The 20,528-nt window shown below is 34.9% G+C and overlaps 1 protein-coding gene and 1 long non-coding RNA gene across 2 annotated transcripts; both read right to left on the bottom strand.

Moving 5' to 3' along the window:
• Positions 1–1,637: 1,637 nt before the first annotated feature.
• On the bottom strand, positions 1,638–12,996 carry LOC107877727. Its single transcript, XR_007057624.1, has 3 exons — positions 12,351–12,996; positions 10,258–10,312; positions 1,638–2,001 (listed from the first exon to the last, which is right to left on the bottom strand). It is a non-coding gene; the product is annotated as an uncharacterized LOC107877727 (long non-coding RNA).
• Positions 12,997–17,059: 4,063 nt separating this feature from the next.
• Positions 17,060–17,662, bottom strand: LOC107876386 (uncharacterized protein K02A2.6-like). Its single transcript, XM_016723323.2, has one exon. The coding sequence runs from the start codon at positions 17,660–17,662 to the stop codon at positions 17,060–17,062; it is 603 nt and encodes a 200-aa protein (XP_016578809.2).
• Positions 17,663–20,528: the final 2,866 nt, after the last annotated feature.

Genomic DNA, 20,528 nt, shown 5'->3' with positions numbered 1-20,528 from the left:
AAAAATACAGTTCCTAAACTCACTGGATAGCTTGCTGAATAGAGAAAGAGGGTGCAAAAGAAGGAAGAGGAAAAAACATCACAAATCAGGATGCTGCAGAAGCAGTTCAACTCTTTTATTCAGTCTGCAGGGATTATTCCTCCATGTCCTGGTGACGCAGTTCGGGCTGCAAAAGGTCTAGGCTTACTGGATGATATCAGCACAGATGAGAATGTGGAAGACGAAGATGATGACGATGACGATGAAGATGGGTGGTAGTTTTTTGACTTTTGTATATGTTGTAGTTTGAATTTGGACATTTTGTTGTAGTTTTTACACTTTTGTATGTTTTTAGACTTGTATTGTATGTTAGTTGTGTGGTTGTTGTTGTTGTTGTTGCTGTATTATATGTTAATTGTGTGGGACTACACTTGGTTTGTTGTTGTTGTTGTTGTTGTTATTGTTGTATTGTATTGTATGTTGTTGTTTCATTTGTTGCTTTTTATTTTTTTAAAAAAATTCTCAGAAAAATCGAACACATGTGGTTGATTTTTTAAAATTTTTTTGCAGAAAACCGACCACATGTGGTTAGTTTTTCTAGAAATTTTACAAAAAAATCGACCACTTGTGGTCGGTTTTAATAAAATTAATTAATTAATTTTAAAATAAAACCGACCACTTGTGGTCGATTTTATTAAAATTAATTAATTTTAAAATAAAATTGACCACTTATGGTCGGTTTTATTAAAATTAATTAATTAATTTTAGAATAAAACCGACCAATTGTGGTTGGTTTATTTTGAATTTTTTTATTTTTAAAATCAGTTTTTCTATTTTAATAAAATAATAATGAATTTTAAAAATATAGATATATTTTTTAAAAAATCAACCACACATGGTTGGTTTTTAAAAAGCTACCACACTTTAATCGATCATACATTTTGGTCGGTTTTACGGTCGAAAATTCAGAAAAAACGACCACATGTGGTCGGTTTTTGTGGTCGGTTTCCTATGTTTTTTCAGTAGTATAAATTGATATAAACTATTTTGGATATTTTAAAATTTTAGAAGGTTAAAATAAAGTAAACATGAAAATATGTAACAATATGGTTCAAATGATTTTTTAATTTTTTAGAATTTTGGTTTTAAATAAACCTTCATGTTAGCAAATTTTAATGAAAAAAGTTAATTAAATAGATTGGGTAATTTTGTAAGTAAAATAAAAATCATTAAAATACTCATAATTAAGTGACTTTTAAAGTAACAATCAAAGTCCAATGACTTTCTGAGAGAAAAATCCTTAGTTGAGTGGCTTTTGAAGTAAGAAACAAAGTTGAGTAACTTTCGAAGAGAAAAATCACAAGTTGAGTGATCATTTGAGTTGTTAACTCCTAAACCCACACAACACATAATGTGCAAGGGGCAATAGTTGTTTCACACTTACAATGCGCATAACGTTTATAGACTAATATCAAACCCAAAATATTTAAAATATATATAGAAAATAATCTTAATAAGCTCATTTTTTCTTAATACACTAATAAATTTTGTTATGGAAGTTTTTATTCTATATGTTTCAAGTAGTTACAATATCTGAATAATAAAGGAATTAAACATATCAAGATTTTTGCGATACTTTCACCGCGCACGGAGGATGTGGAAGGGGGATGGCACGGTGGGGAGGCCAGCTCCATGACCTAGGTCAGATGGCCCCCTCGCGATCGTTAGGTCATCAAATATTTTTTAGTAATAATTGAAATCACGATAAAATTACGAGTAGTAAAATATTATAGAGTGATGCGTCAGTATGATCATGAAACACCTTATTTTAATTTAAAATATATACATTTAGGCAAGAAAATGTTGATTATGGACATATCTTTCTGCAGTAGCATCGTTTTATCCCAAAAGTAGTGCATTTTCCATCTATGAATCCTTCTTTTTTGCAAGCATCATAACACACGTCCCAATCAACACACTGGGCTGTGAATGTTTGGCTCCATCCATAACAAATACTTGCCTCTGCTATGTCAAGAAAAAACAATAATAAATATAAAAATAATTAATTAATATAATAATCACATATCAAGTCTAGTTCCAAGTGTGGGGCCTAGGGAAGATGAGATATACGGAGATTTTATTTGTATTTTTGTGAAGTACAAACATTGTTTTCGATCATGAGTGGACACGGCATGATTGATATCGAATATCATATAGATTATTGATATAAAACCGGTCTCAACTAGCTTTAATCAAAATGTATTTGATTAATTGATAGATTGAAAGAGATTTTTGTTATATATATGTATATATATAATTAATTAAATAAACATCAAAGTCTACAAGAAATTAGAAATGGTACCTGCATTGCCAATGGAAAACAACACAAGGAGAAACAGTACTTTAAACAAATGTTCCATCTTTTTTTTCTTAATCTTCTACGAAAATTTTTGATAATGAGAAGCATGAAGATCTCTTATATAGATACATATATCCAATACTATTTAATGAAGATTTTTTCCCTTTATTTCGGAAAAAGACAATAAGATAGAAGAGAGAAAAAAGATAAAACAAGAAGTAATTTCTTTCCATTTTACATAATTAGGACATAAAAGTAAAGTACATGAGAATTTTTCTAGATTCAAGATTTCGACTGCTAAGTTTTAATGATAAATCAATATAATTTAATAAAAGAATATTTATTTATAGTAAATTTCGTTTTGGTATAAATTTATTTGATGAAAAAGAAGTTTTTGAAGATATAAACAAATATGGAAAAGAAGATATTACGAGAGAATATTATATGCAAGAAAAAGAATTGTCCAAATCAAGATTTATTTGATGAACAAGAATTTGATGAAGTTCTAAACAAATATGGAAAAGATGATATTATGGAAAAGATATGAAAGAAAAAGAGACTTTCCAAATCAAGATACAAGAATCATGGAAGATACATTACTGCAATCTATGAAAGGTAAACATATTCTATTGCAGTAAATTATTAAGATCAATTTTTTACTTAAGAAAAGTCCAATGGACATGGAGTATCAAGATATGTCTGTTGTCTCTAGTTCACAGATGATTTTTATAGGCACCTAATTTTGTCCCTCCCAAAAACTCAATTTATCTATTTTTTGACTCAAAGAAACATACACGACATCACACACACAAAACAGCGCGCGCAAGAGAGAAAGATAAGCAATTAAGAAATAAAGAGAGAGAGATAGGGAGAAAGGAGGGAATTGAGGTGACTGTTTCCGGTGAGCTTTCGCCGGAAACTGGCTAGAATCGCCCACCGTAAAACATTGCAAAGCCATCTCTCTGCATAACCAGACCAACCCCTCTCTTTGTTACCGTTGCAGCTCCGGTTTGGCTGCAGTAACCAAGCAGCTCATGCCTGAAAACAGTAACATCGACCAAAATCATCCGCAGCAGTCCATGGGCTGCTCGAAATTTCACCAGAGATGCACCAAAACTGATCAAAACCATTCCAAACATCGAGAAAACAATGGGTTTGTCTTTGGGATTTTAAGAATCGAGTTTGAGGTCTGTTCGTGGTTCATAGGTTCATGAGGCTCCCATCGCTGTTGAAATAGGGTCAAGTTGATTGAATAAAAGTACTATTGAGGTCCAATTCTATCTTCTCTTCCTTTAATTTTTATGAGATTGTGGATGATTTATGTTTTTGGCATGTTTAAACCTTTGTTGTGTGGTGGTTGATGCTGGATTTGGATGTGAAAACTTGATTTGGTAGTCGAAGAATTGATTAATTATTTTGCGAATGAATTTGGAGAGGGGTTGGAAATTGATAAAAGTGAATATTGATCTATTTTGATTCATTGATGGTGTCTAATTTGAAATGAATTTTAATTTTTTGTCGAAATTGATAGTATCATACTTTAGGTAGAGGATCGATAGGCAAATCTTAGGTCTTGGGTAGGAAACTTGTAGGATTCTATATCATCGAATGTGTATGTATCTATGTTGAGTGATTTCTCTACATTTACCGCATTTTTTCAAAAATGTATTCATTAGCCGGGGAATGCCCCGAGGCCACACTATACTTATTCACCGGGAAATGCTCTGAAGTATCATGTACGCAAAGGAGGTTCGTGATCAAAGTCCGAGGAGTAGGATGGAGCTTAGTCTAGGATTAGTTTAGAATAAGATTTATATTTTCGTATTTTTTTATTTTTGGGACTGTATATTTGGACTGGACATTATTTTGATTTTGTTTGTTTGATTGGTTGTTTTCTCGTCGTGTATTTGGTTTGGTTTATACATCTTATAGTGTCATGCTCGTTGATATATTTCACGGAGCGATCATGGTCAAAAAACGAGATCGAGGGTGCCTAACACCTTCCCCTTGGTCAACAAAATTCCTTAACCAGAAACTCTGTTGGCCGATCAGTTTAAAAGAGTCAAATCATTTTTGAAAAAGGATTTTCAAAGGTGACTTGACACACCATGTCAAGTGGCGACTCCGAGTTTAAATGTAAAAGAATCCTTTTTGAAACAAATTTTATTTTTTGTCACTTAATGATAAAAATACTTTTCAAACTGAAAACTAATCATTTTTGGTATAAAAAGGGGGTGTGACAGCTTTAGAGACTCCGCTGGGGATTTTTCAGAATTCGAGCTTATTTTTTGAGTTGTATCGGCTTAGCTTGAAACTATAGATGTATAGACATTTTGTTAGTGTTAGTGTTTCTATTATTATTTAATCATTGTTGAGTGCATACGTGCTACGTGTTTATAATTTTTCTCAAATCTGTTATCACTTTACTTTATATCTGGCATCATGTGCATAACCCGAGTCATTTCTTTTGCAACAAGTCCCATGTACACGCTGTGTACAAGATCTTTAATTGAGTCACCCTTATTTTAGGAGGGGGAGCCGTCAGCTGATATGGAGTGGGTAGAAAGCTATCGCAGCCACCATCAACCATACGCTCCCCTGAATAGCCTTATTAGTGAACTCCAATGTAGGTCATCCTTTAGGTCATACTTATCTACATTATATTGAGACCTAGCGGAGCCCATTTGTCCTTTGTAGGATACTTACCCCTAAAGAATTCATATGTGCTAATTTTTGTATCTTTGAGGGTTACAGGATCATCCAATGAACTGATTTGGGGAAAGCATGTGCTAGAATTAAAGAAAAGTGTATGGGTAAGGAATAAATCGAAAAAGAAAAAAAATAGAGAAAAGAAAAGCGAGTCAAAAAAGAGTTTCCTAGTTTTTTTAGAGTTCTTTATGGCTTTTGTTTTCCACAATTCAAAATTTCAAAAAGATTTTTTTTACGTTTTGCACTCATTTTTCAAAAAGCAAAAACATCAAAAAGATTTCTCTTTGTTTCCTTTAGAAAGCATCCATAATTCAAAATTTTCAAAAAAGATTTTTTAGGACCCTTTTTATAAAAGAAAAATTCAAAAAAAAGCTGGTAGAAGTTTTGTTCATTTCATATAATGAAAATATCAAAATGATTTTTTCTTTCATAGTTGTTGGTGTCAGTTTTATGTGAAGTGTCAAATTGAAAACTCAAAAAATATTTTATTGACGTTTTTCATCATCTGTCATTGGTCGTGTCTCTCAAGTCAAGGTTTAGTTTGTCATTTAATACTTAATTGTCCAATCTAGACGAACTACGCACACCTGATTCTCGACTCTCGGGAGTGAGATACGTAGACAGCCCTTCTAGGGTTCGGTGATCTTATTTGAAAAAATTCAAAATAAAATTTTTTTACATCTTTAAAACAAAACCACAAAAAGATTTTCCTTTAATAGTTTCAAGTTTCATTTTCGTATGAAATTCAAAAATTTAAAACTCGAAAAGATTTTTCCTTTGGTAATCATATGTTTCATTTTGTATAGCGATTTAAACCTGAAAAATGCAAAAAGATTTTCGTCAATTCTTTTGACACTTTGTTATTTCCTTTTCTCCTTAAAGTTTCAAGAAAAGGAAAAAGGAAAGAGATTTGATCGGTCATTTTGTGGCCATACTTTACGAACTACGCACACATGATTCTCTTCTTTTGGAAGTGAGATACATAGGCACCCTTCTTGGGTTCGGTGATCTTTTCAAAAGAAAAAGAAAGAGAAAAAGATTTTGAGAAAGTATTAAACTCTAACGCATTTGTTATTGTTTGTTCAGTTAGTTTAAGGTGGTTGGTTTGTGGCAGTTTGGCTGGTCCTCCATATCACACCAAGCCAAAGGAAGAGTTAGTCATGTCCAACAAGGATATAGAGAGTGATATCATGGATCAGATAAAGAGCCAGGAAAATAAGAATTTAAAGCAAGAGATTGTGAGAGTAAGACAACAAATAATGGAAATGCACCGAGCTTGGGCCAGTGGATTGCCTGCTCCCCCGTTTCTCATTATTGACCTCACAAATGCCTTGAGTCTTTCATCACAATTGAAAAGTTAGTTTTCTACTATTGTTGATGCACCACAACATGCCTTAGAATTCACTCAAAGACAGAAGCATCCCAATGCTTCCATCACTCATCCTTCAGATCTTCAATGTAAATTTGTCACATTGATAGCGCCACATATCGTCTCTGCTTCTGTTGCTCAAACCTCTACTGAGGCTTCCACTTTGGCTCTCTACCCAATAATTGTGCTTCCCCAATCTACTAGTGAGTCGATGTTCACAACTCTTGATGATCACTATTATACTTCTGAGCCCGCATCTATGTTAATTGGACCACCAAAATTTCTTACCAAGAAGCCTGGCAAGCCAGAAGAGCAAGAGAAAATGGTTGAAAAAATAAAGAGTACAGAAAATGCCATGAAAAGTTCCCTAAGACTTGCTGGAAAAGAAGATATTTCATATAAAGACTAGGGCATATATTCAAGTGTCAACTTTCCTCCAAGCTTTGAGATATACAAATTTGAGGAGCACGATGGAAAGAAGGATGTAATGAAACACTTGGGACGATTTGGAATCAATTAAGTGGGATTGAAGGAAAAAAGAAGGAGAATATAACTATTGTTGTTACAGGGGCAAATCAGAGCTTGGGAGATCTAACTCAGCAATCTTATTATTTTTAATCCTGATATTACACATCAAATCTGCATGCTCACCTATAACAAGGTTCCTCTTTGCAAAATCCAAGATATTTCATTCCACTTCCTCAGTATCCTTTAAACAATACACAGTCGTATGTTCATCCGTATTCCTATCCACAATGGTATGCCCTGGTCCCTCAACGTCGTCCTCAACCCCTACATATTTACTAAGGAACTTCTAAGTTTAAGTTTCAAACGAGGTCAGAGTTTGCAGAGAGGAAGAAGTCAAAAGATAATTTTACACCAATTGGAGAATCGTATGCCAGTTTATTCCGGAGATTGAGAGAGTTGGGCATGATCACTCTCTCCTTGGGTGTACTCTTGATCTACATCTAAGAAATTTTGATCCTCATGTACGATGTGTATATCAATATGATATTCAGGGTCACAGTATTAAAGGTCGTAGTGCTTTAAAAAGAGAAATAGAAAGGATGATTCAAGAAAATTTAATCGTAGTGCAAAACATTGACACTACGAAGGTCACACAGAGTCCTTCACCAACACACGGTAATGTAAAATATATGGGAAGAAATGAGTCAAGCATGGGGATCCAGAACTAATTTGTTGAAGGGAATGTGTCGGATAGCGGTGAAAGCTCTAGTCATGATGATGTGCAAATCAGTGGCTAAGATGTCAAGCTTGTCAATTGGGAAGTCACTCCTCTTCTTACTTGGAAGGATTGTTGGTAGTTTATTTTGTTTTCCTTTCTATTTTTCAAATTATTTTAGGGTTGTAGTTTGGAATCAATCTTATCTTGTTTCTCTGTCGTCTTTGTTTAAACCTTTCTATCTTTTCTTTCAATGAAATGTGGTGTCCCTTGTCGTTTTGTCTTATTTTAAGTTGTTTGTTTATTTTCTTTATACAATAATTTTTTGTTGGTTCTAGTTTTATGACATGCTTGCGGAATTTTTAGCCAGATCTTAAAATTCAGATTTAATCATGAAACATTGAATCAGAGGACGAGAAAATAAGTAGAGTGCTGAGGTATTTGGTGATAAGTTGAAGCTTTTTCGAAAATTAAGGCAATTATTTTGAGAATCACAAGAATAGCTTGGTCATCAATTGAAAGTCATGTCTCAATTAGGCCAAGCAATAAATGTGCAATCCTATATCAAGATAATCAACTCCACGGGAGCATGAGTCATTCGATGTGAAGGACATACAATAAATGTGGAATTGTATGTTGGACAAGTGCAGAAGTAGTGACACACATGCTTAGGTTAAGTTAGTGCTATAAAAAATATCATAAATTATCTTCATCTCACACTTTCATATTTCATGTTATGTACTTGTGTTTCAAGGATTGATATGATGAAGGCATTTCATTCTGCTATCCAAATATTGTGTCATCCTTTGTTTACTTCATTTGAGCTTTAGTTCTATTTTCTTTCATACCCCTCTTTTGGAATCAAGATAGAGTTAGCAAAGCTCAAAAGAAAAGTGTCGAGCAAAAGAATAGTGTCAGAAGAGATTCAAAACAAAAAAGAGAAAAAAGTGTTAAAAAGAAAAAAGAGTTAAGAAAAATAGAGTCAGAAAAGGTCCCAAAGAGAAAAAGACTTAACAAAAGAAAAAACATCAGAATCATCAAAAGAATGAGTTGTCGGAACTACGTGTGATCTGATTCTTCTCTCTCGAGGGTGAGATACACAGTCTTCCCTACTTTTGACTCAGTCCAACCAAATAAAAAATTTAGAATTGCCCAGTCAAAAGAAAATGGGGCATGAATTAATTTCCATTGTTCAAGTCGATTCCAAAAGTTGTAAGTCCTACCCCACTTCAAGTGTCGTTTGGGTCTTATGCCATCCTTTCTTTCTAACCTTGTCCAAATCCAAGTTATAACCAAAGAGAGACCTTCAGATCAATATTTGAGAATGTTAAGGCTAAGCATGCAATAGATACGATGATGCATTTTGGGTACTTGTCTTCCTTGGCTTAAGGAATCAGGAGAGAAATAAAAATGAGAGAGTATTATTGGTGAAAACCCTCACGAGAATCGTAAGACGATTGTAAGTTGAGTGAAATAAAAATGAGAGATCCTTATTGGTGAAAACCTCCATGAGCACCGTAAGGCAAGGGTGAGAAAACTAAGAGAGGCCTGTTGGCGAAAACCCTTTAAGGTGCCACTAGTTGAATGAGGTCTCTGAATGCAACTGGCCCAAAGAAGTAACTCAGTTTCGGGGTCAATAACTCAAGAACAATGGGTAGAAAGTTTGGATAGAAAGATCAGGCAGCTTAATCCAAAATGCATGGCATAATCAATATAGTTGACTATTTTCGAGCCCTATTTCGAACTGATCGAAATAGCACACAACATATGGTGGCGTTAAATGACTCTTGGGATTTGAAAATTTATATTTTAGAGTCGCCACCTAACTTTTTAGAAAAATTAGGAAAAAATCATTTTTTATTTTAAAACTCTGTTTTAGTCTATTGAAAATATTTTGAGATTCTGATTAAGGGTTTTGGTTACTCGAGGGGAAGGTATTAGGCACTCCTCAGAGCCTATCCGAAGATAGTCCGTACACTTAGTTTAGAAAAATATTAGAAAAAACCTTTATTTCGTTATTTGCTTAAAACAGTGATAAGAAAAATTTTGTTATTATTTATTATTCAAAAGAAAATTTAAAGTATATCAAACATGACGCTACCACGTACAAAGAAGTAATGTAATTACATTAAACGAATATTTTAGAATAGCTTTTAATTTTTTATGACTGGGATAATATAAAGGAAAAAACTTTATTATATTTACATGCTTAAAGTTGAATATGTAAGTAAAATTTATAAAAATATTTTAACGCGTGAAATAATTTAAGACAAATGCGAATATGAATATATTTGAAAGTACGAAAGAGGTAAAATTGGACTTGATTTGTGAAACTCAAATGGTTTTAGATTAGAAATAAGCGAGAAGTGAATGTGATAATATGATACCTATGTGTAGCAAAATCGAGATAATAACAATAACAATAACAATAACAATAACAATAACAATAACAATAACAATAATAATAATAATAATAATAATAATAATAATAATCAAAATCAAAACAGTATTAGTAATAAAAATGTTGCCGACGTTTCAAAGTGATGATAATTATGATGCGAATAATAAAAGAATAGTACAACAATAATAAGAATGAAATAGTTTTATAGTAGCATTGAAAATAATGTACCTTGTATAGTAGCATTGAAAATAATGTACCTTGTACATGGTAGCGGATGAATACATATGCCTCACATTTCTATTCCCTTGAAATCTGAAAACTCGAATAGTATTGAAAATATAGCATAGAACGTTAGATTATTTATTGAAAACAAGTTAAAATTAGTGGGCGGACTCTCTTGATAAATCTAAGATGTTTAGCGACTTTTCCTCTTACCGAATTAGTATTGAAATTTCAATTTTATTTTAAAGACAGCATTGAGATCATGACTCCATTTTAAGAAAAGTAAACTTAGTTTTAACAAAATGCCCAACTAAGGGACTTTTTCCTTACAAACATGCATTTTCACCCTTGACAAGGTACAAAATAAACTTTCGAACTGAAAAAAACTGCATTCTTGGTTCTCAAAAATTGTACCATTAACTCTTTAGAAGGTACTCTCTACTCAAAATCCTGAATTCTAACCTCAAAAGAAAGGTCACTTTTAGGCCCTTAAAAGCAGTATTTTTATCCTAAAAAAAAATCTGCACTCTTATTCTACAAAATTTGTAATTTTACCCTCTCGAAGAATATATTTTTTATACAAAGAGCCAACATTTAGGAGCGGTTGGAATAACCAATAAAACTAATTAGATGATTAAGGCTACGAAATAGATACAAAGTTACTTCAACATCAATCAATCCGCACCAAATAGATATGCAAATAAACACAAGGCTAGTAGAATAAATAATAATAATAAGAAAGTGGAAGAAAGCAAAGGACTAGATACTATAAGCTCTCATAGAAGGAAACGGTTCCTAGCGATTTAAACCCCAAGCTCTGGGATCATATAGCCATTAACCCAATGCTATGGGTCAAATTGAGTTCCATTGCGGAACTCCAGCTCCCAAGTGTACATATAAAAGACAAGAATGAGGAAACAGATTAGAAACAAGCTAAATATATGTAAAACAAAAGATTAAGGACAACAAGTAAATACTCCAATAGTATGACATAGATCACAACCAGTATTGAGACACTCAAATAATAGGCAACTAACTCATACCCTTCAAGCAATTGAAAGAACGAAGTACCCAAAATCTATAACTACTTACGTGAATAACATCAGTATAATGGTGTCAATCGAGGCCAATGATCTCCATTTACTAACTAAAACATCATCTATATCAAGGATGCGTGAGTAATATTAGCAACAAAGTCACACACTTGGTCTATCTAAAGAAATATATATTTTTACTATTAACTTGTCTAAGTAGGCTTCAAAGAACACAGTGATTTACCAATATAAGCACATATTGAACACTAGTGAAAAATGTTTCACACATGTATTCCTATCTGTATAGCTTGTGTGATTCAAGAGGATAAGAAAAACAATTAACGAATTTAAACAAACCGTTTCAGCATACTCCCATGACAAGTACCAAACGAGATTGCAAGCTAAGGTCAACTTTTCTCATCCTTTTCCAGATATGATCTAGTCAAAGTTCTTACAAATTGTGATTATAAGAAAAGCACTTATGTGAAGATAGTGTTAAGTTATACAAAGGAGTGAAGCGCCTTCGCAAAAAATGAAATATATTACTTCCAATCTTGAACCATGGACAAAAGTGAAACAAAAATTGATTTGAGGCTATTCCCCTACTTATTTAATCCGAACAGTGCCGTGCGCATAAAATTAAACTGGTAACAATTTTTTTTAACAGCTTAGCCAAAATACACATAATCTTTAACCGGCTAATTTAAATAGCAACTTCAAATTTCAACCTCCGTCTTTATTATAAGGAAATGACTGTTTTACAGCAGACCACTCGGAACGAAATTTACTACAACACCCAACAAACTGTCCCAGGACCTATCCACGTGAAACGGATAGCCATGAATAAAATCATGTGCCGGACTAGACTAACAGAAAACAAACTAGCACTACCGAAATTAAAACCAAACCACGCCTCATATTTTCATACCCATGAACTTGTATGCAAACAAATGTAATAAAAACAGATCGAAATGCTCGTTTACGGGACCAAAACGCAACAACAAACAATATTACTTCAAGATCAGTTTTATAGAATTAGACTAGATGAAGGGAAAAGCTAGCAAAAAAAGAATGAAAAAGAGGCGGGTTCGCACCTTGTATTGTGCAGCAAACTCGGGCTTCTTGTCGAGTATTCCGGCCACCAAAACTCGAATTTCAGGACTCCATCAAACACCGAAATTAAGAGAAGAAACCAACAACCCCTTTTGTGACTTTTCTAGTGAAACTTTTTTGAATATAGTCCAATTTTCCTTTAATCTCCCACTTGTTTTTTTATGATGACGATTTTGGGGGTTATTTATAGCCAAAATCCAGACTCCAAAGTTCGGATTTGAAGCACATTTTTATGAAGATTAGATTTGAATTCAAAATTATGACATCCATCTGCAAAAAATTCAGCTTTTATCAAGCTTTAGCTGTGAATCCTAAGAAAGTTTCATTTTTGCATAAATTAGGGACTGATTTTCTCTTATTCTTGGCGATTTACTGGCTTTGGGTGATAAAAATGGAAGATTCGTGTGGGTAGGTGGCAGACGATGACCAGCTATGGAGATCTTAAGGTTTCTCATTTGGGGTGGAAGGAGAGGAGGAATGAGGAGAAAGGAAAGGGGTGACCGGTTTTCATGGTGTTTTTGAGAAAAAAGGGATAGTGACTATACAATGGTTGCACTATGGGAGAGGCTGATTGAGACTATACTGTGCTTTGAAAGCATGCATATTTTGATGAGTTGGGATTCGTGAAACCATGTTTTGACATCTGTTTTATTGACCATAATTTGTACCATCAGATCAATTGATCGGACGGTTTGGGCTTAATATAAGAACAAAAACTATTTTATATATATGTGTGTGTGTACGTGGATGAATATATGAAAAGTTCAAATTAAAATCGATTATTTTTATCGATCCGATCATTTAATCGGGCGGATTAAACTTAATAATAATAATAAATTAAATAAATAGATAAATGAATAAATAAAGAAAAATAATTGAATATATATATATATATATAGTGTGTGTGTGTGTATATATATATATATATATATATATATATATATATAAATTATAAAGTTGAAAATTTTGGATTTCTGGGTTAAAATCGCAGTGACGGGTTAGATTGATCGGTGTCTGTTGGAGGAAAAAGGCGAAACGGATATAGATATTGGACTGAATTTTAGGCATCTGGCTGAAATTAATAAATTAAGAGTTGGGTTTGGGTGAAAAAAAAATAAAATCGGATAATCGTTAGCCCGAATGCTTTTTTTTCTTTTTTTTTTGCCGAAATGAAATTTATCGATACTCCCTGATATCCTAAAAATCATTTTTAGTTTAATGTATATAAATTACAGACATAACTTGCATTAGCGTCCAATTTGATATCCCTTTTTTTTGTGATTTAATATTAACAATATATAGGTGTGTGTAAAAATAAGAATGTAATAAAATATACGTAAAAATCAGGAATATAATAAAAATATGTATATTTAAAAAGATATATTTTATATAATAAAATATACATATATGGTCATAATATTACCCCAAAAATAAAGTTAGAAAAGATGCAAATGCGAATATCAAAAGATATATATATATATATATATATATATATATATTTTCGTTCGTTAAAATATTTAATTATATTTAATTAAATATTTCATATTATGATGGAAAAATGAATTCCCCTTTTATTAAAATTTCTAGAAATAGAAACAAAAATATGAATCTTATTTTTTATTTCATTTTTAAAAATTATTTAGTGCCGAGGAGCATCGAAAAAGTAATTTCGGGCTTTCCCTGAGTGACCAAAGATTTGTGTGAAAATCTTTGGGCTATCACGTTGACGCAACTAATTTTGTCTCGGGCAAAATAAAATGGTTAGACTATTATGGCCGGGTTTCGGTTCTCGAGCTGCCTACATATCTCGGGCTTCACGAGAAATCAAGCCATTTGTAGTTCAAATTATAGCAAAATTTTGATGAATATCAAAATTTATCCCAGTGTACGATTATGGTGACACTGGGTTCCTTCTAGGATGATAACAAACTTTCAGCACGAATGAAATGGATACGAGTGCGAGTCTGAAATCGGCTGTTAGAAGTAGCTGGGGATGAGGAGACGTTGGATAGTGATATCTACTGAGGATCTTGAGAGAAAAGGAGATAACAGTTTTTTTCAAAAATTGCCCCAGTGTCGGACTAAGATGACACTTGGTGATGACAAAGAAAATTATAAAAATAAAAACTTGAGTCGAGTCTAGTTGAGTTTTTTCGTCGGAATCCTTAACGTAGCTAGAGATGCTTAACATTCCGCTAGCTTGCCCCAGTTTGCTGCTAAGAGGTTAGTTCCACGTTGTACTGTATGGTCCTGCAAAATAGGTAATAGGGTGAAAAGTACCTGTCGTTCGAAAAATTGTAAATTGAAATCGCAATGTAAAGAGTAGAGTTTAGATATTCAAATTAGTATTGTCTCTATTTTTTGAGGCCTCCGACTGGTGGGGCAATAACTGAAATGTAGATAGACTCCGTCAGCTGAAATATAAATAGCCTCCATCGGCTAGAATGTAAATAGCCTTCGTTGGCTAGAATGTAAATAGCCTCCATCGGCTGAGCAGCTGCTTAAATGTAAATAGCCTCCGTCAGCTAAAATATACGTAGCCTCTGTCGGCTAAAATGCAAATAGCCTCCATCGACTAAAATGTAAATAGCCTCTGTCGGTTGAAATGTAAATAGCCTCTGTCGGCTGAAATGTAAATAGCCTCTGACGGCGGGATATTTGCCCAAAGGTAAACTTCCTCGTATTTGTCAAAACGACTCTCAGTCTGAACTAGATGACGGTATTTCTGCTACAACTTGATGTTGTTATGATAGTGGCTTTCTTGCACACTTGTTATTGTGTAGGCCTTTGATTTGCAGGCTATGCTTTGTTTGCTGAAATGCAATTCTTCGATATGGCGAAGTGTTGCTTTGCTTATATACATTCTTTGATTTGTTGCGGGGCCTCCCCCTTGCTGGTGCACAACTCCCGATATAATAGAGAGTCGTATTGCTCATTCGCATCCTCCGATATAGCAGAGGGTCGCTTTGCTTGCTTATATATAGTCTTCAGAATGTGGAACTCAACTTTCTTTGCTTATATACAGTCGTCAAAATGCGAAAGCTCGACTTTGTTTACTTATATACAGTCCTTTGGATCACGAAAGCTTGACTTTGTTTGCTTTAAATATAGTCCTTGCCCTGTAGAATCTCGACTTTATTGAAGTCAGACAACACTCTCTGATTTGCGGAGTTTGTTGGGAAAGTAAATAGCCTAATCTTCCTATGAGGATCCTCTTTTCTTAGTTTCTGACCCAGGTCTTCAAAACATACCTGTGAAAGAATTAGAATAAAACTCTTAGAGCTTATGAGGATTAGTATAAATGTATGTAAAGAGAATAAAGTAAGGGAAGAATATTTGGATCATATCGTAGCGATAAGCCGCATGATGCCCCTGATCCTATCCCAAAGCTTGGGTTGATGTAGTCTTCCAATTCTTATTTTCCAGCACTCAAAGAAAAATTCTTAGTTGGGAGGGGATGTTGATTTGTGTCGACTTGGGAATCCTGACTTTGTTTACGAAATTCTCCAACACTACCTCAGTTGCTCAATCACTCCCAAATCTAGAGTCTCAGTAGGTGGGAAAGTTGAAAGTATGGTGAAAAATACATATATGTATATATGTTTTCGTAAATATAATACGTATATATTAAGTATATATAGTAATCCTTTATTGTTTTTAGATTATGACACGTTCGGAAATCCGTTAAGCCTTCATTTGTTGATCGTCACCCATGTAGCTTTATCCTTCGGGTGGAGCTGCTCTAACTGTTGATGCTATGACGATTCTAGCAGCGAGATCTCTTATATTTTGAGGCTATACTATGATCAAAGGGGGTTTTCCTTAAAGTAAGACCGAACCTTTTAGGTTGCCTACGTATCCTTAAGATAGGAATTAGGTATGTGCGTTGTTCAAGGGTGGAGAATGGAGTATGAAATACAGTGACCTAGTTTGACTCAGACTGCCTACGTATCCAAGTGGAATTAGGTCATGACATAGTTCAATACAATGGGAAAATTAAAATATGCAGTGCAGTGACCGAGCCTGACTCAGGCTGCGTACTTATCCTAAGAATAAGAATCAAGTCATAACGTAGTTCGATACAAAAGATAAAGTAAAATAATGCAATGACTGGGCCTGACTCAGGCTGACTACGTATTCAAGTGGAACCAGGTCAGGCCGTAGTTCAGTACAATGAAAAGGTAAAAATATGAAGGGACCAAATTTGATGTGGATTGCCTACGTATCTCGTCATAGGAAGTCAGGTCGAGCGTAGTTCTAAATATATGATAGGATGATGTTTATGGGTTTTCTAAGGGAAACCGAACCCTATGTGGGCTACCTACGTATCCTGCCGTGGGAAGTCAAGCTAATACGTAGTTCTATTACATTAAAGAAATGCAACAGTACAATGAAACAACTAGTCCTAATGTCTTCAAATGTAGTACTTCTTGATGGCGTCTAAATTGATCGGCTTCGTGCTTACTGTGCCGTCCATTTCTGCGAGGATTACAGCTCCTCTTGAGAGTACTCGGTGAACTATGTAGGGACCTTGGCAATTTGGCATAAATTTCTCTTTGGCTTCATCATGGTGAGGGAATATCTTCTTCAATACCAACTGTCCTGGTGTAAATCGATGAGGTTTGACCTTCTTGTTGAACGCCTTAATCATTCTATTTTGATATAGTTAACCATGACAAACCGCATCCAATCATTTCTCGTCAATGAGCATCAACTGCTCGATCCTGCTACGAATCCATTCAACGTCGTCTAGATCAACCTCCTGAATGACTCTCAATGAAGGTATCTCTACTTCTGCAGGTATCACTACTTCCGACCCATAAACCAACATGTAGGGAGTTGCCCCAGTAGAAGTTCTGATTGTGGTGCAATATCCAAGTAAAGCATATGGTAACTTCTCATGCCATTCCCTATTACTGTCCACTATCTTCCTCAAAATCCTCTTAATATTTTTATTTACAGCTTCAACTGCTCCATTCATTTTTGGTCGATACACCGTGGAATTTCGATAAGAGATCTTAAACCTTTTGTAAATCTCTTTCATCAGGTTGCTATTAAGATTGCCTCCATTATCTGTTATGATTGATTCTGGAATTCCAAATCGGCAGACTAAGTTGTTGCGAACAAAATCTACTACCACCTTCTTGGTTACGGCCTTATGTGTCGAGGCTTCGACCCACTTTGTGAAGTAATCAATAGCGACCAAGATAAAACTGTGTCCATTAGACGCAGGAGGCTCTATGGGCCTAATAACATTCATGCCCCAAGCAGCAAACGGCCAAGGAGAACCCATCACATTGAGTTCGTTTGGCGGAACTCATATAAAGACTCCATGAACTTGACATTGGTGACACTTCTTCACGAATCGAATGCTATCCCTCTCCATGGTTATCCAAAAGTATCCAACTCTCAAAATCTTCTTTGCAAGCATGAAAGCATTCATATGGGGTCCACAAGTTCCTACTTGTATCTCCTCTAACAATTTCATGGCCTCCATGGCATCGACATATCGTAGCAATCCTAGGTCTGGAGTCCTCCTATATAGGATTTTCCCATTGAGAAAAAAGTGATTGGCCATCTTTCTTAAAGTCCTCTTCTGTTTTCCAGTAGCGCCTTCTGGATATCCTCCTACTCTAAGTAACCTCTTAATGTCGTAGTACCACAGCTTTCCATCTGGCTCTTTATCTACATGGAAACAGTAGGCTTATTGGTCGTGTATCTCCACTTTAATGGGATCGATGTAATTCTTATCTGGATGCTGAATCATTGAAGATAGTGTCGCCAAGGCATCACTTATTTTGAACTCGAGGGACATGCTTGAATTTGATCTTCGTAAATCTTTTGCTCAATTCCTAACACATTGCACATAAGGAAGGATTTTGAAATTCTTGGTAGTCCATTCTCCTTGCAGTTGATGGATCAACAAATCTGAATCTTCTAAAACAAAAAGCTCTTTAATGTCCATGTCTACTGCCATCCTAAGCCCGAGAATGTAAGCCTCATATTCTGCCATGTTATTCATGCAAGGAAACCTAATCTTTGCCGAGATTGGGTAATGTTGACCTATTTCTGAAGCTAAGACTGCTCCAATTCTGACTTCTTTAAAGTTCGCTGCTCTATCGATGAACATCCTCCATCCATCATATGGTTCTGAGATGTCCTCTCCCGCAAACAACACCTCTTCATTAGGAAAGTAGGTATTGAGTGGCGTGTAATCTTGATCCACTAGATTTTTTGTGAGATGATCAGCCAAAGCTTGTCCTTTGATGGCTTTTTGTGTCACATACACAATGTCAAACTCACTCAACAAGATCTACCATCTTTCCAACTTTCCAGTAGGCATTGACTTCTGAATTATGTACTTGAGTGGATCCATTCTCGAAATTAAGTACGTGGTATACGCGGATAGGTAGTGCCTCCTTAACTTTTGCATAACCCAGGTCAATGCGCAATAGGTCTGCTCTAACACTGTATACCAAACTTCATACGGTGTGAAATTCTTATCAGGTAGTAAATGGCTTGTTCTTTCCTCTCTGTATCATCATGCTGCCCTAACACACATCCAAAGGTATTATCTATAACGGATAGATATAACAACAATGGCTTTCTCGGTTTCGGTGGAACCAATACTGGTGAGTTAGACAAATACTTCTTGATTTTGTCAAAAGCCTTCTTACATTCTTCAACAACTTGAATATTGGTTCACAAATTATTGTGGACTGAGCTATGAACCGACTAATATAATTGAGTCTTCCCAAGAAGATTATTACGTCCTTTTCGGTCTTAGAAGGTGGTAAGTCTTGGATTGCTTTTATCTTGGATGGGTCCAACTCTATACCTCTCCTACTAACCATGAATCCCAATAATTTTCCCGCGGGAACTCCAAAGGCGCATTTAGCTGGGTTCAACTTTAGGTCGCACCTTCGCAGCCTTTCAAAGAACTTTTGTAAATCATCCAAATGGTCCGAACTCTTTTTAGATTTGATGACGACATCATCCACGAACACTTTATTTTCTTTGTGAATCATATTGTGGAAAAGAGTAGTCATGGCCCTCATGTACGTTGCACCGGCAATCTTCAGTCCAAATGGCATTACCCTGTAGTAGTATACTCCTCATGGAGTGATGAAGGCTATTTTTTCCGCATCATTCTCGTCCATCAAAATTTGATGGTATCCCACAAAACAATCAACAAACGACTGCAACTCATGTTTCGTGCAATTATCAATGAGAATGTGAATATTTGGAAGAGGGAAATCATCTTTTGGACAAGCCTTATTGAAATCTCGATAATCTACACATATTCTTATTTTCCCGTCCTTCTTTGGTACGGGCACAATATTGGCCAGCCAGGTGGGATAAGTTATGACACTCACGACATTGGCTTCTATTTGCTTGGTGACCTCCTCCTTGATTCTCAAACTCAAATCGGGTTTGAATTTTCTCATCTTTTGCTTTATCGGTGGACATGTGGGGTTAGTCAGCAGTCGATGCGAGACGATATCGGTGCTTAAACGAGGCATGTCATCGTAAGACCAAGAAAATACATCAGTGTATTGCTTGAGCAACTTATCAATTCCTGCTTGCTTTCGGCCTCTAAGTATATGCTGACTCGTGTTTCCTTTGCCATTTCTTTGTCACCCAAATCGATGGCTTCAGTTTCATCCATATTAGGCTTCTTCTGACTCTCAAGTTTCTCGATCTCCTGTGGCAGTTTTTTAGGCATCATGCTCTCATTGTACTCCTCGTAATCTTGTTCATTGCTAGCATTTTGCTCAACGGATTCGTTATATGTCATAATCATGGAACTAGGATTTTTATTAACATTTGTTCTGAAAAGTATAAAAAGCGAGTTAAGTAAATAGGTATTAAAAATAGGAAAATAAGTTTTGAAAATAAGGACTTTTTATTAACAAAAGCACTTGGCTTTGGCAAGAGACAAGTGGCAAAAGAGCTTCGGCATGATTCAAGCCTCAATTGGTCATAGAAAGAAAAAGTATTTTAAAAAAAAACAACAACAGTCCCATACTACCAAGACTCCTGGCGAAACAGGGATGGGCTGATGGTCCAGTTTTGCAAGGCTTCTCCAGGCTCGACATTACAGATGGTGAGCTTCTTGAAAGCAATCTCTGATTCTTCTTCGATCAAGGCCACAAACA

The sequence above is a fragment of the Capsicum annuum genome, chromosome 7 (genome assembly GCF_002878395.1).
Source record: "Capsicum annuum cultivar UCD-10X-F1 chromosome 7, UCD10Xv1.1, whole genome shotgun sequence".
In the NCBI taxonomy this organism is placed as follows: Eukaryota; Viridiplantae; Streptophyta; class Magnoliopsida; order Solanales; family Solanaceae; genus Capsicum; species Capsicum annuum.
The sequence above is the reverse complement of the archived record's forward strand: the minus strand, read 5'-3'. Positions and strand labels throughout refer to the sequence as shown.